At 32.1% G+C, this 16,320-nt stretch overlaps 1 protein-coding gene across 1 annotated transcript; it reads right to left on the bottom strand.

Moving 5' to 3' along the window:
• Positions 1-966: 966 nt before the first annotated feature.
• Positions 967-4,530, bottom strand: LOC107808363 (phospholipase A1-Igamma2, chloroplastic-like). Its single transcript, XM_016632872.2, has 2 exons — positions 3,120-4,530; positions 967-1,311 (listed from the first exon to the last, which is right to left on the bottom strand). Exons 1-2 carry the CDS (start codon positions 4,382-4,384, stop codon positions 1,083-1,085), a joined length of 1,494 nt encoding a protein of 497 aa, XP_016488358.1. The 5' UTR covers positions 4,385-4,530; the 3' UTR covers positions 967-1,082.
• Between the last annotated feature and the right edge of the window lie 11,790 nt (positions 4,531-16,320).

Raw genomic sequence — 16,320 nt, 5'->3', positions numbered from 1 at the left:
TCTAATGTACACCCATCCACAACAAACATAATATCCGCTCCAAACCCAGGACCAAAATTCGAGCTCGAAAAAAGCGATTTGGTGACCCTTTTCCAAAACCCGACCCGAAATTCAAATTCGGGTCTCGGATCAAACCATTTTTCCCTAATTGATATTTCATACTCCATAGTTCCATACATTTCATTGATCCCAACTCCCAAAACCGAATTTTTTTCCATAGAAGTATGAATTTACCCATGCATTTACTAGTTCCGTAGTAGTAAGAAAAAAGGATTCCAATCTTAAAAAAAGGGCAGCCTCCACACAACATCCCGTGTTCACACATGGTCCAGAGAAGGGTCGCACCTTAAGGGGCTGAGATGTAGACAGCCTACCCTAATACAAGCACCAGTGGATGGTTCCAATCTAAACAATAGGGTAAGTATAGCACACGATTAACTTTTAGCTAGCCCCTCAAACAGAACTTCTCCAATTAGCCTCTTTCTCCTCATTATCCGCAACCCCTGTGCTTGTTTTTAATGGAACAAGAAACTAATAACAAATGTCATGTAGTTACATTGAAGCAGAGATAGCATTTTCCTGTTCTTACCGAGTGGAGTCTGGGGAAGATAGTATATACGCAGATCTTACCCCTACCTGATGAAGATAGAGAGGTTGTTTCTAAAGGCCCTCGGCTCAAGAAAAATGAGTGTTCCTTGAATGATTAAAAAATATGTACGCAGGCCTAACATGTCATGGCTTGCCCCGACCTACCCTACCCTGCCGCGCCCCATTTATATTCCTATGTGGAATCTTTTTAATGTTTAATTTCATATCACTATCCCAACTATTATTTAGACATTATTATCAATTTTTAGTACTCAAAATTTTATGAAAATACTATATGAGTTGCTAATTCTATCAAAACTTATGATCAAACGTTAAGTCTGAGAGATTTTGGCGGCCGGCTAACAGAGAATGAGATGATTTATAACCACCACAAATACCTATATCTTGTTTTATACCACAAGTTTAAAAAGTAGATTTTTTATGATTACATCTGTAATAATTCGGCAAAAAGTATGATAAGAACAACCAAACTGCTAAAGGTGATGGTTTTGATCATCTTCTTCAGGGGAATGATTCTTGAGACTACTCTGTTGATGATCGATCATCCACTGTCCTTTGTGCTGCTCAATTAGCTTTCTGTATTCTGTTTCCCACCAATTTGGTGGAACAGAGAAATCATCTTTTAAAAAGTCTGTTGTTTTATTCACCAAAGCTTTTTCCCTGCTGCTCCCATGCCAAATGCTTCTTCCTTCCCCATGAAATCTGCTTATATATATGAACATATTAATGTAGTTAGTCATAGGCCTTTAACATATCAGATTCAAATTTTTGTGCAACAATTTTGTAGAGGTGTCAATGGAAAAAGGAAGGGTTGATCGTAAGAAAATGGATCTTGGATCCTATGTTGCTCAGGCTTTCCGAAAATGTCAGTGGGTGCGTGTCGGATCCTCCAAAAGTAGGTTAAGTTTGGAGGATCCGACACATGTGCGAAAGTATTTTGGAGAGCTCCCGCAACATAGCTTGGACCTAACTCAACCCTGGAAGCTAGCTGTTGAGGTTTTATTTTAAGATGTAATATTCTTAAAATGAGGGTGAATGGGAAATGGAGGGAAAATGAAATTTTGAGTAAAATTTTAAGTTTCCCCCTCTTAACAATGAGACATTGTCCCATATTGGAAGTGGAAGACATTTTTGGTGGGTATATATATAATTGCTCTTCTTGTAGCTCTTAAAGAGTTAAGAAGAAAGCAAACCTCGCGCCGTCGTCGTCGCTCGCTCGGCTCGGCTACGGCTTCGGCTACGGATTTGGATTTGGATTTGGTCAAATGATCGATTGATTGATTAATTTTTTGGACCAAATTTATTTGTTAATAGTAAATATTAACGTAAGATTATCCGTATTTGTAAACGGATATTTTCCAATCCGTGTATTGATAATTTGGCAGCCGGATAATGGTCTTCCCACCATGAAGTGCTTGCTCCACAAACATGAAGTGCTTGCTCCACAAACATGTAATGCTTGCTCCACCATGAAGGGTGGACGTTTGGTCTTGCACTCCTTCTTGGCTACTATATATATGAGCAGCAAATATTGAAGAAAGATACCAAAAAAACTCAACATACAATTCGCTCAACAAATTGGCTATACATTGCATTCCTTCCTCTCAGAATTTCCATACGTTTTTCTGAGTATATACTCCTTCATTCTGCATTGTTTTTAACTTCAAACAAAGCAACTGTAAGTGTGATTTGCTACCGAACTTTGTGTTCGCCGAAACACTGGGGTTTGAAGTACCGCTACACCAGTGTGTTATTCGTTCTATCCTGGGAGGAAATAATCCATTACCTTGGGTACTAGGAGGGAATTAAATTCCTTAAGGAAACACTGTGAATTCAGTGGGCTCGAATTTATTATTATTGTTTCATTACGTTAACTTATATTTTGCAGAATTAATATTTACAAATACAGGAATATTGACGGGAATAACACTAGCTAGGATTGTCCAAGACTATATAAAGAGACCATCTTATATCTAAAGAGCCGATATGGGACTCAGCATCCCCTGCACGCCCAGGACTGAACATTTGGAGCGTGACAATATAAGACGAGGGTCCAACATCGAGTTAATCATGAGCTAGGATGGGCTTGGCTTTGATAACATGATAAGAAAATGCACCTTGAGCCTAACTCAACCTTAAAAGCTAGCTCAAAAGGTAAGAATTGCCGAAAATCATATAAAAAGACCATCACATCCCTAAAGAGATGGTGTGTGACTCCAACAAGACTCAAACCCATGACCTATAACGGGGACAACTTTACCGTTGCTCTAAAGAGTCGGTGTGCGACCAACAAGGGGAGGAAGTGAAAGTATAATTTAAAAGAGTTCCGTAGAAACAACCTCTTGCAGAAATGCAGGGTAAGGTTGCGTGCAATAGACCAATGTGGTCCAGCCCTTCTCCGGACCCCGCACATAGAGGAAATTTAGTGCACCGGACTGCACTTTTGTTTTTAATATCAGAAAAACTAATAAACTTAAATAGAGCTTAAATAAGAAGAAAGTTATACTAACCCGTCGAGTAAATGCAGGTGAACCTCCAAATTGTGGAAGTATGTGAGATTATCTATATCTTTCAAGAAAGGGGAAGTCTTGTGATCCAAAACAAGCTCTTCTCCAACATGCAAATAACACCAAGGTAAGAACAATTCACCAACTTTTTGAACAAATGTAGGAACATTCTCATTTAGAAAAATCCCAGGAACTGCTGGAACTTTGTCATGTTTATTTACTACTCTTAACACCTTCACTCCTAATCCCTCAAGCCTTTGCTTAAATCTAATGTTCCCAACTCTTGGCCCTGAGAATGAGAAGACACATATAGGTATAACGCGACCATCTTCGCGTACATCTAGTCCAATCTCTGCAATATCATAAGCATTTATTGTAGCTAAAGCACTTCCCAAACTATGTCCTGTTATTGTTATACTTATTTCCTCATTCGAGTATCTGTCTATCAATCGCTTCACTTCAGCTAAAACCTGTTCTCTTGCTGAGACCTTGCAAAAGTTGCATTCGTCGTCTTTGCTGGTGTAGATTTCCAAGAATCCTGCTTCAACTTTTATGGTTGGATCGCGACTAGGAATCTTGTGATATCTAGTTGGTTTTTGAAAATCCATGAAATCTGCTATCTTTTCAAGATCTGTCACTGTGCCACGCCACGCAATTGTTATGTCACGACGCCCTAAATGTGTCGAATATTCATCATTTGAAACTGCTACATAGCCAATCCAATTTGCTTTATGACTCCATGCATCAGGCCAAAGAGGTACTTTAAAAAAACTTGGTATATTAATATGGTACATGGAATAAATATAGCTGGTTACATTATAACCATGATTTGCTGACAATCCAAGACTCTGGAAAAATAATCCAGGATCAATTTTACAGCTACCACAAAACTTAGAATCTTGATCCAAATGGAATGCATCGTAACATGCTTGTGCCATCTCACCATAACGTATTAGCTCTGCTCGTAATAGAGGATCGATAGGATCAAGCATCCCTTCCCAATCGTTTTGACCATGAATATCTTTCCATTTCTCTGCTATTTTTGCTTCTTCATCGTCGTAAACTTTGTTTTTCTTCTTCTTTATGTCGGATAATATAGGAAAGGAAGAATCGTTCTTTGATAAAACCTTGAGAGAGTAATTTCTAGTAGTAACTTTTTTTCCTGGCTCAGAGAAAAAGAACATAGTGGCTTGACTAGGATTTTTCATTATGTTTGGTTTTTGTAAATTTGTGAACAAAGATATGATCCTAGAATTGGAGATGATCATTGTTTTGTGTAGATAGAATGTTTCTTGTGTTGGTATTAACTAACAATAAAAAGAATTGCACTTAGGCTGGTTGAGTAAAGATTGTGTGCTTAATGACTTTATATTAGTACTTAAGTCTATCTTTTTTATTCTCTGAAATTTTTCTTGAATATTCATTGCCATTGCTGTTTGAATTTTGAAAGCTGTAAATCAAAATAAGGACTTCCTATATTCCTTTTATAATTTCCTTGACTTGGAATATCGTTGTCTTTCATCTGATTCTTCTGTTTTATTGGTTTAATAGTCATAGTTCCAGCTACATTAGAGATTAAATTAAATTAGGTTGGTAGTTGGTTTTCAAGTTTATAACTTAGTCTTTTTTTCTTTCTTTTTAAACTAGTCAGATTGAATAGATAGAAAGTGAGGTTAGCTTTTACGATGGGAGCCTTGGAACAACAGTAAAATTTATTATGTGTGAGTTTTAGGTCACGGGTTCGAGCCGTGGAATCGGCCATTTATACTTGCATCAGGCTTAGGCTGCCTACATTATACCTCCTTAATTACAGCGGTATCCGAAAACGTATCATCCTCTTTGCGACATTAGAAATATATATATTTTTATAAAAAGACCCTATTCGAGAGTCAAGAAGATTAAATATTTGGATGGATAATGTTGACTATTTCTTGTTAAATGGTACACTCAAATTATTCTACCTATGTTCACATTAATTTGTATTGTTTCTATTGGTCGCAAAGGTTAATAATTACGTACAAGCTTTGACGTATGGTGCATGACGTAAAATATTTGTTAAGCAGACAATTAATAACTTAGTCTTTTTTTTCTTTCTTTTTAAACTAGTCAGATTTAACATATAGTGAGGTTAGTTTTTATGGTACGAGTCTCGAAGCAACAGTAAAGTTTGTTATGTGTGAGATTTAAGTCACGGGTTCGAGTCGTGGAATCAACCACTTACACTTGCATCGGGCTTAGGCTTTCTACATTATACCTCCTTACGGCGGTATCCGAAAACGAAAAGTATCATCCTCTTTGGGACGGTAGGAATATATATTTTTATAAAAAGACCCTATTAGAGAGTCAAGAAGATTAAATATTTGGGTGGACTATTTCTTGTTAAATGGTACACTTAAATTATTCTACCTATGTTCACATTAATTTGTATAGTTTCTATAGTTGGTAATCGTATTTTAATGAATCATCTGTAGTTAATCAACTAATTATTCATTTTGTAACTTATATGAATGATAAACAGTGAAAAGGAAGACTAATTCAGTTAATCAACAAGAGTGACTTCGCCAGTCTTTTAGCTATACTCTCTCCGTCCCCATTTATGTGGCGGGATTCGAATTTCGAGAGTTAAATGAGTTTTTTTTTGACCTTATTTTTTTCATTTAAATATTTTAAAATATTAATTATTGTGACTTATAATACTTTTTACGTAATTTTTAAATTTATAAATTTTATTTCAAAAAACTTAAAGATTCTATGTCTAAATTCACGGTCTAATTTTTAAGGTTTGACTCTAAAAATCTGAACTCCGCCATATAAATTGGGACATAGGAAGTAGGACTTTCTCAAGCCTTCAGACTATATATATATATATATATATATATATATATATATATATATATATATATATATATATATATGGGGTATGGGTTCTTGTACTTGAGGGGAAAGTGCACGGTTAGCCACTAATTAGAGATGTCTTTACTCTTTAGCCACCGTTTAAAATGTATTTACTTTTTAGCCAGTGCTTAATAATTTTTTACCCGCCCGGACAAAAATACCCCTGTGCTAGTATTAAGGACGTGGTGTCCTTAACTTCATATATTCAGTGTAAATGTTAAGGACATGACCCCCTTAACTTCATGTGTGTAGTGTAAATGTTAAGGACATAATGTCCTTAACTTGTATTTGCACCTTCTGTGGTTAAACTTTAGGACCTCATGTCCTTAACTTCATATGTGTAGTGTAAATATTAAGGACATGGTGTCCTTAATTTTATGTGTGCAGTGTAAATGTTAAGGACATAGTGTCCTTAAGTTTATGAGTATTGTGTAAATATTAAGGACATGATGTCCTTAACTTCATAAATACTGTATAAATATTAAGGACAAAGTGTCTTGTATTTGCACATTCCGTTGTTAAACTTTAGGACAGCATGTCCTTAACTTCATATGTTCAGTGTAAATGTTAAGGACACGACGTCCTTAACTTTCGTGTGTGCAGTGTAAATGTTAAGGACATAATGTCCTTAACTTGTATTTGCACCTTCTGTTGTTAAACTTTAGGATCTCATGTCCTTAACTTCATATGTATAGTGTAAATGTTAAGGACATAGTATCCTTAACTTTATGAGTGTTGTGTAAATATTAAGGACATGATGTCCTTAACTTCATAAATACCGTATAAATATTAAGGACAAAGTGTCTTGTATTTGCACCTTCCGTTGTTAAACTTTAGGACATCGTGTCCTTAACTTCATATGTTCAGTGTAAATGTTAAGGACACGACGTCCTTAACTTCATGTGTGTAGTATAAATATTAAGGACATAATGTCCTTAACTTGTATTTGCACCTTCTGTTGTAAAACTTTAGGATCTCATGTCCTTAACTTCATATGTGTAGTGTAAATGTTGAGGACATGGTGTCCTTAATTTCATGTGTGCAGTGTAAATGTTAAGGACATAATGTCCTTAACTTTATGAGTGTTGTGTAAGTATTAAGGACATGATGTCCTTAACTTCATAAATACTATGTAAATATTAAGGACAAAGTATCTTGTATTTGCACATTCCGTTGTTAAACTTTAGGACATCATGTCCTTAACTTCAAATGTTCAGTGTAAATATTAAGGACATAATGTCCTTAACTTGTATTTGCACCTTCTGTGGTTAAACTTTAGGACCCCATGTCTTTAACTTCATATGTGTAGTGTAAATGTTAAGGACATGATGTCCTTAACTTCATGTGTGCAGTGTAAATGTTAAGGACATAGTGTCCTTGACTTTATTAGTGTTGTGTAAATATTAAGGACATGATGTCCTTAACTTCATAAATACTGTGTAAATATTAAGGACAAAGTATCTTGTATTTGCACATTCCGTTGTTAAACTTTAGGACATCATGTCCTTAACTGCATATGTTCAGTGTAAATGTTAAGGACACGACGTCCTTAACTTCATCTGTGCAGTGTAAATATTAAGGACATAATGTCCTTAACTTGTATTTGCACCTTCTGTTGTTAAATTTTAGGATCTCATGTCCTTAACTTCATATGTATAGTGTAAATGTTAAGGACATAGTATTCTTAACTTTATGAGTGTTGTGTAAAATATTAAGGGCATGATGTCCTTAACTTCATGTGTGCAGTGTAAATGTTAAGGACGCTATGTCCTTAATATTTACACAACACTCATGAAGAAAGGGTAACAACGTCTTTTCGTATTAATTTTAATAGAGTAGTGGCTATTTATGCTCAGCATTAAAAATACTGAATAAAAACTAAATATCATGTTAAAAAGTAGATATCCCACACCAATTCTTCTACATTAGATGGGTGTTTAAAGTCATTTAAACTTTACTCAAACAGTGTACACAAACTAGTTGATCTTTCAAATAGTGGCACATATACAGGTAACATCCCGGAGTTTGTAAATATACAGTAGCGGATAAAGTTCAAAAATAATCATTTTTTAGACTTGTAACTAAAAAATAGTCATATGTTCAAAAATATTTTGAAGAATACTCAATTTTTGGAATTCATGGTAGTGCCATAGTTTTGAACTAAAAAAAAAAATGAAACTCCATAAAAGCATCCTAGAGGAAATTCACCATATTATCATGGAATTTTACTTCTTTTTTTTTAAGTTCGAAATTCATGACACTATCATGGATTTCAAAAATCAGGACAGTATCCTAGATCTTTTCACTTGCTTAAGTTCGAAATCTACGACTGTCATGGTATTTCCGCATTAAAAGTGACTACTTTTCTAACGAATTTTAACCACCGACTATTTTTCAAAAACAACTGAAAATTGGCTAAACCATACAATTTTTACCATACATGTGGGGTGAAATTCAAAAATAGCCAGATATACAGGTGGTAATTGAAAAATAGCCATAATTTCAAAAGTAATCGAAAGTTAGCCATTTTTCATGTAAAGATAAATCTGAACGAAAACACTGTTTAAAATTCGAAAAATATTCCAGCATAATATACTGGGGTTTGAATTTTTTACATGTGAACTTTCAGCATAATATATTGGAATTCCAGTATACTATGCTGGAACTCCAGTATATTATGATATAGTTCTAATATAAATATATTGGAACTCCATCATAATGTACTGGATTACCATTATAATATACTGGTCCAGCATAATATGATGGAAGTTCGTACACAAGTGCTCCAATCTCTAGTATATTATGCTGAAACTTTTCGTGTGCTAGAGTTCCAGCATAATATGCTAGAAGTTCGTACACAAGTGCTCCAATCTCTAGTATATTACACTGGAACTTTTCGTGTGCTGGAGTTCCAGCATAATATGTTGGAAGTTCATACACAGGTGCACCAATCTCCAGTATATTATGCTGGAACTTTTTGTATTGTAGCAAAATAGTGGCTATTTTTTAATGACTTTGCAAACGCTGGCTATTTATCAATTACCAGTTCGAAAACTGGCTAGCTCGTGCTATTTTTACTAAATGTGCTGCAATTTTATTCTTGGACAATTGAGCAAGGAAGCCCTGCTTAAATAAAGGGAAAGTTATAGAGGCAATTTCACTTTTAGCCCCTCGGCTAAAACTTTTGACAAGTTTTAGCCCATAAATCTATTATGCAATTTGAAGCCAAAAACTAATTATAATAGCTAGCCAGTGAAATAAAAATCCAGTAGTCGCATTCTAAACTCATGTCAAGTATTTCTAAGATACAAAATCTTAGAAATCTCATTTACAGTAATAAAAAATATATCTTCAGTCCAAAGCAATGTAAAGTATAAAATTATTTCAGCCAAAAAAAATTTCAATTACACAAACGGAACAATTCGGTCAAAAGTCCAAAAAGCTAGTGAATTCAAAAAAAAATTAAAAGAAAAAAACTTACTTAAAAACTCAACTCAAGAAGAAAAAATACACACAGATAACGAGATTGTGTGTGTGAGAGAGAGAGAGAGAGAGAGGGATGTACATTTCACAATGTATACAAGATATACTTCAAATACACAAACACACTCGGATACACTCAATATACACAAATGACACACTGTCAAACTTAGTATACATCGCATATATAGTTTTAACATTGTATAACAGTATATTTACAACTTATATATAAATTAATATACAAGTACCATCTATATACAACTTTATATGAGTGTATATATAATTTTTATACAAAATTACAACTTTATACAACTTTTAAGAATTAACTAAAAGAGAAAAAAGTGAAAGACTGAGAATTCATACAACATATTTATTACAAAAAGAAGAAGAAACCCAACTGTCTTCTCCACAATCACCAAACTTCTTCATATTATACACAAATAACAATCTCCTTTTTATCTTTTACAAAAAAAGAATTAAATTTTTACTGATCCAATCTAGAAAAATTATAATATTGCATAAGCAAAAATATTCATGATATAATATACATTGTTGAACAATATATTTTTTTATACGCTTAAAATATACAATATGCTTGAAATACACTAAGAATACATTATCAAACTCGGAAAATACTGTATATAAAACTTTTAACTATAAATATACATCTTCTATATACATATTACAGTTTATATATAATTTTTATACAAAAATACACTTGCACAATATGCTATATATAACTATTATATAGTATATATACATATTGTGTAGTATATATATACACTATATAATCATGTATAAAGAAATTCAATATATGCTTTAGATACACAAACACGTTCGAAATACACTCAATATATACAAAGTACATTGCGAAACTTAGGATACAATGTATATACAACTTTTATACATAGCATAATAATATACATATAACTTTTATATAAAACTATAATACAAATTATCGTATATATGTACAACTCTATATATGTGTATATAAAATATTTAATACATTGTATAACTGTGTGTGTGTATATATATATGTATAATATTTATACAAAATTACATATAAGTATCATCCAACTACCCCATTAAATCCAGACCCACTATCGGGGTGTTATCACTTTTAGCCCGCGCCAAAACCTAATTACATATGGTAGTCGAAAAAGTGTATAAAATTGTATAATATTTGTATATAACATACAGAATGTATATATATATACAAAAAATATATAATTTTTATATATTTTATCAGTTATTATTTTATAAATTAATTATACTGTATAATTTTCCCTAAATCACTTCATTAGACCTAATTTAGCTCACCACGATAGCCTTGACAGTGTAAGTGATGGATCCAGCCTAATCTGATTGTGGAACACAAAGCCCAAACAATATCTTTCATCTAAACTAGTAATTTTGGCTTGAAAGTTGAAACTTGAAACTACCAAACGAAGTCCATAAGATAATCAAAATTAACAGGAAAATTGCACTTTAGTCCCTTGATGTTAAGGGCATCTATAATTATCTTTTGTCAATCTAGTGACAGAGGACACAGTATAAAAGCTTCAAACTGATTCTTGTTATACCTCATTTCCCAGCAAATACCTGTTTAGGAAAAGTTGTTAGAATGAAATGAGTCTAATACAATTATTAAATAAATATATAAAATCCATATAGCCAACAGTGTTTTTAAAGGCGTGGGCTTAAGGCGAGGTGTTTTACACACGGGGCGGCGTAAGACCCGATATATATATATATATATATATATATATATATATATATATATATATATATATATATATATATATATATATATATATATATATATATATATATATATATATATATATATATATATATATATATATATATATATATATATATATATATATATATATATATATATATATATATATATATATATATATATATATATATATATATATATGTGTGTGTGTGTGTGTGTGTGTGTGTGTGTGTGAATTACACGCTACTTACTAGCATAAATAACTTGAGTTGAAAAGAATAAAGTTTTCTACACGAAGAAACAAAAAGCATGACTAACCTGCAAATTGAACTTGCTGCTATGGAGGAGACTGGAGTTTTTTTGTATTTGCAAGAAAAAAAATGTTGACTATTCGTTACTTTTGGTAGATAGTAGCAGACTAGCGGACAAGATAAAAAAATTAGAAAATATTATAAATTAGGGCTTCTAGCAATAAAAAAAAAAGGTCTTGACTTTTAAATTTAATGTTTTAGTTCCTTTTTAAAACTTTTGAGTAATGACAAGCTGACTTTTGAAAATTTGGGTATTATATTAAAGACTTAGTCAACAAATTTTGTTTTAATTTGAAAAGATCTTTTGGGTTTACGCCTCACTGCAACGTGTCTCAACGCCCGGACGTACGTCCCGAATTACTGAGCGTACGCCTCTTGAAACTCCCGCCGCCCACCATTGCCTCAGTGTATTTTTGGTGCCCCTCACCCGATTGCTCGGTCCGAAAATACCTTTTAAAACATTGATATCCAAACCCAACCAATTTTAGCGTAGTTGATTGATTTAATTGGTTGTTCACTATTATAGTCTAGCAATAAATTACAACCAATTCTAATAATATATGTTTGAATGGAGAACAATTTCAGTTTTCAAATAATTAAGAGTCCGTTTGGAAATAAGAAAAATTTCACTTTTTTTGAAATTTTTTCACTTTATTCCGAAATTATTGTTTGGCCATAAATGTTCAAATTTTCACTTGAAGATGGATTTTGAAAACTTTCGAAAATTTTCAAAACTTCAAAAAGTTATTTTTCAAAATTTTCACTCAGATCACTCACAAAACTTCAAAAACAATCCAAAATTATATTAATGTCCAAACACAACTCTAGTTTTCAAATATTATTTTCATTTGAATTTTTTTTTCATTTTTTCCCGGAATTTTACAATTCTTATGTCCAAATGCCCACTAAGTCTTTTATAATATTTTCCTGAAGGATAAGAAAAATGTATATTTTAGGCGCTCTCTCTCTCTCTCTCTCTCTCTCTCTCTCTCTCTATATATATATATATATATATATATATATATATATATATATATATATATATATATATATATATATATATATATATATATATATATGAGAGAGAGAGAGAGAGAGAGAGAGAGAGAGAGAGAGAGAGAGAGAGAGAGAGAATGTTTCATATTTTTTTTTACTAACGATTAACCAATGTTATATTTTGGCCGAAGGATAATCCCTTTATGGAAACATGGATAAGAAAGGCAGAGACCTCTTAATCAACTGAGCTTTTTTACTACCTCTGCTATGACAAGAATACAAGATATGAGCAATTGAAATATATTGTTGGTACTTTATAAACCACATTGAGAAAGAAAAAAAAGTAGTGATCTATTCACAGAGGCGAAGCTAAAATTTGAACTTTATGGGATCGAGATTGTAATATTTTTAAATTATTGGTTTATAAACTAATAAGTTGTACATATTCAATAGATTTTTTAAAACAAATACATAATTTGAACAAAAACTACTGGGTTCGGCCAAACCTGCATCCCGCACTCTGCCTCTGCCCCTCCCTATTCATTGTCCAAGAAAAGCAAAAAGGTAATCTTCTAGTTTTAGGCTACGAAAAAAAATATATTTTTCTCCAAAAATTTTATATATATATATATATATATATATATATATATATATATATATATATATATATATATATGAAATCAAAAATAAAATATCCACTTTCTCCTGATAATAAGGATCTGCATGTGTAAGCGATCCTAGGTTGCTTCTCTTCCCCAATTTTCTCAACTTGTCTAGAAAAAAAAAACCTTTTTATTTTTTATTTTTAGCACCAGACACAATAGCTCTCCCCATTGTCTGATCCAAGAAAAAAATACTGTATTGCCATAAAGCCCCAAATTGAATAAATAAATACTATGGAAGGCGGATGTCACCGGTGACAGACACATGATTTTCATTAAGGAGAGTCAAAATATAAAAAAATAAACTTATCAAAAAGTCAAGGATTGTCATTATATAGTATATATACATATTTTAAAAAAATTACCAAGCTATATAATGTAATTTTCCGGTAAAGGGGTGTCGGTGCATGTGGCTCCGCCAATGGGTGTGAGTTTTCTATTCTTTTTGGCAAGGGAGCTATAATTCTGCTTACGGCTCGGTAGAACTAAGTATTTTTAGTTCAAATTTTATATTTGTGTTAAAAATCTATTTAATATATACAAATAATTTATTCGAAATTCAGTAAGCTTTCTTGTTTAGAGTTCAAATAATCTATAAACTCAGAATCCTAGCTCGCTTATGCTTTTATGGGGGGTGTCCTTGGAAGGGGTTTAAAGAGAGAAGAGGAGACAGTGCAATAAATTCTTAAAATCTTCTAAATAGCTGCTGTTAATTAATTTCTTACAGATATTCAATTTTCTTTGACTGACAATACTTACTCACTAAGGAACAGTAAACTGTCACTGAATTTTATCGGTCAAATCCTTAAATTGGAAAGCTTCAATTGCCATTGACCTTTTTATTAGTGCTATGTGCGTTTACTTTTACTTGACATGTATACTAAAAATAGATTTTCATTTTTACTTGTCACTTTATGCATATCAAGAGAAGTCAAATTTTTTTCCCTATTATATTCACAATATTTATTACTCATTTCAAATCATTTTTTCAAATCCAATAAAATATGCATCAATTAATATGGATATCATGGTAAATTATGCACTTTATTTATTATTTTTTGAGGATGTGAAAAGTCAAAACGTGCCAAATAAAATTGAACGGAAGGAGTAATAGTGAAACATAATAATATGATACTATTAAACTATTACTAGTACGGTTCTTATAATCTGCAATTCTAAAGGTTTTGTGTACATCTCTAACAAAGACATTAATAATGTTAATCATAATATATTTATCTAAAGTCTCTTAAATATATCATTTAATAAGATGTAAGAGCATATTGAAAAGAAATAATAAATGTTTCTTCTTTTTGCAAACTATCAAATATTTTAACATAAATTTAATTAAAAAAATAATATTGCATAGCCTCTCTCAAAATAATAGCCAATATATATATATATTAACAAAAATGTGGGACTGTAAACATATCATACTAGTGAAATATTTTTTCAGTATTAGTACTGAATTAAATAATAAGAAACAATAACAACAACTCAGTAAAATCTTACTAATGGGGTTCGGAGAAAGTACTAAGCATATAGCTCTTCCACAATGTCTTATCCAAAGAAAAAATATATATTTCCTCCAGTCCACTTTAATTATTATTTTGGTTGTTTCACACATATTAAGAAAGTCACTTTTTAGCATTAATTAACAATAAAATTAATCACATTAACCTTAATTTGTTTATTAGAAATACAACAAGTACTCATAGGCTCTTATGAATTTATCAACACGAACCAATACATCTTCAATCACTCCCAATGGTCTCTTCATGGTATGATCGGCCATTTGTAGTCTCATAGATGTGGTCTTGGTTGCCCAATTCCCAAAGTCTTGAAAACCGAATAGAGCATTAAGTTGATACTTGCCCCAAGGTCACAAAGAGCTTTTGCAAACTCGGCACTTCCAATCGTACAAGGAATCGTGAAAGCGCCGGGATCCTCAATCAAATATAGAATAAATTCATCTCAAATTTAATCGCGAGATTATTTATCTCTTATTTCTCTTATCAAACGAGTCCTTACATATTTACAACAAAGTAATAATGGGATGGCTGAACATGGGGTGAGGGGGGTGGGGTGTCCTTTTGGTGGGGGTAATGAATGGGGATTGAAGATAGATGAAGGAATAATGCATTAAATTCTTGAACTCTTCTATAAATGCTGTTAATTCTTGAAATAGAAAGCTTAAATCCCACTGACTAACAATAATTACTCTCCTTGAGGAATGTGGTGGATGGAATAGGATTTTATGCTCTTAACAAGTAATCTCGATTTTGAACTTAAGGAATGAAAAAAAATTTGGGTGTCCTTTTTCTTTCTTCTTCAATAGATAAAAGAGTAGCCCGATACATAAGTCATTTCGCGTTCACGCAAAATTTAGGGAAGGGTCGCACTCGAAGGGATGTGATGTAGTAAGCCTATCCTAATGTAAGCATTAGTAGCTGGTTTCACAACTCGAACTCGTTACTTATAAGTTATACAGAAACAACTTTATCATTGGTCCCAGGCTCACCTTCAAACCGAATACTAGTTAAATACAAAACAGAGTAACATTAATTACTTTATAATGGAGTAGTAAAATACAATTCAATTTAATTTCTTGGTCAAATTCTCAAATGGAAAGTATCAAATATCATTGCCTGGTTATTAGTAGTAGTAGTAGCAGCAGCAGCAAGATATGATTAATAATGTAGTGATCCCATGAATATTAAAGTACTAACATACAGCAAACAATTATACAATTCCAGCACATTAAAGGCCATTCATTCATTCAATCCCTACATGTAGCAGACAGACAAATTATTTGATTATTATGGCAATGTACTAAATGAGCAAAAACAGTTAAACTATTAGGTAGGAAAGGAAAAAAAAACATCAACATGCACATGGCTTTGTTCCCTCTAGACATAGACTTTGTCATAATAATAATTCAATGAAATAAATATTCAGAAACATACAAATATGGATCAATAATTAAATAAAGAAATGAATTACATGATACATAGAATCTGGTTAATTAAAAAAAACAAATGAAATTTTAATAAAAGGAGTAAAACACACAACCACTATGACAACAAGGACAAGAACAACAACTAAACAAAGAAAGGATA

The sequence above is a fragment of the Nicotiana tabacum genome, chromosome 14, assembly GCF_000715075.1.
Source record: "Nicotiana tabacum cultivar K326 chromosome 14, ASM71507v2, whole genome shotgun sequence".
Classification (NCBI taxonomy): Eukaryota; Viridiplantae; Streptophyta; class Magnoliopsida; order Solanales; family Solanaceae; genus Nicotiana; species Nicotiana tabacum.
This window is presented reverse-complemented; position numbering and strand designations above follow the sequence as displayed.

Coding starts and splice junctions, on each gene's coding strand:
- LOC107808363 (XM_016632872.2), bottom strand. CDS start 4,384: ATGATCATCTCCAATTCTAGGATCATATCTTTGTTCACAAATTTACAA. Junction 1,312..3,119: donor CACCTGCATTTACTCGACGG/GTTAGTATAACT, acceptor ATATATAAGCAG/ATTTCATGGGGAAGGAAGAA.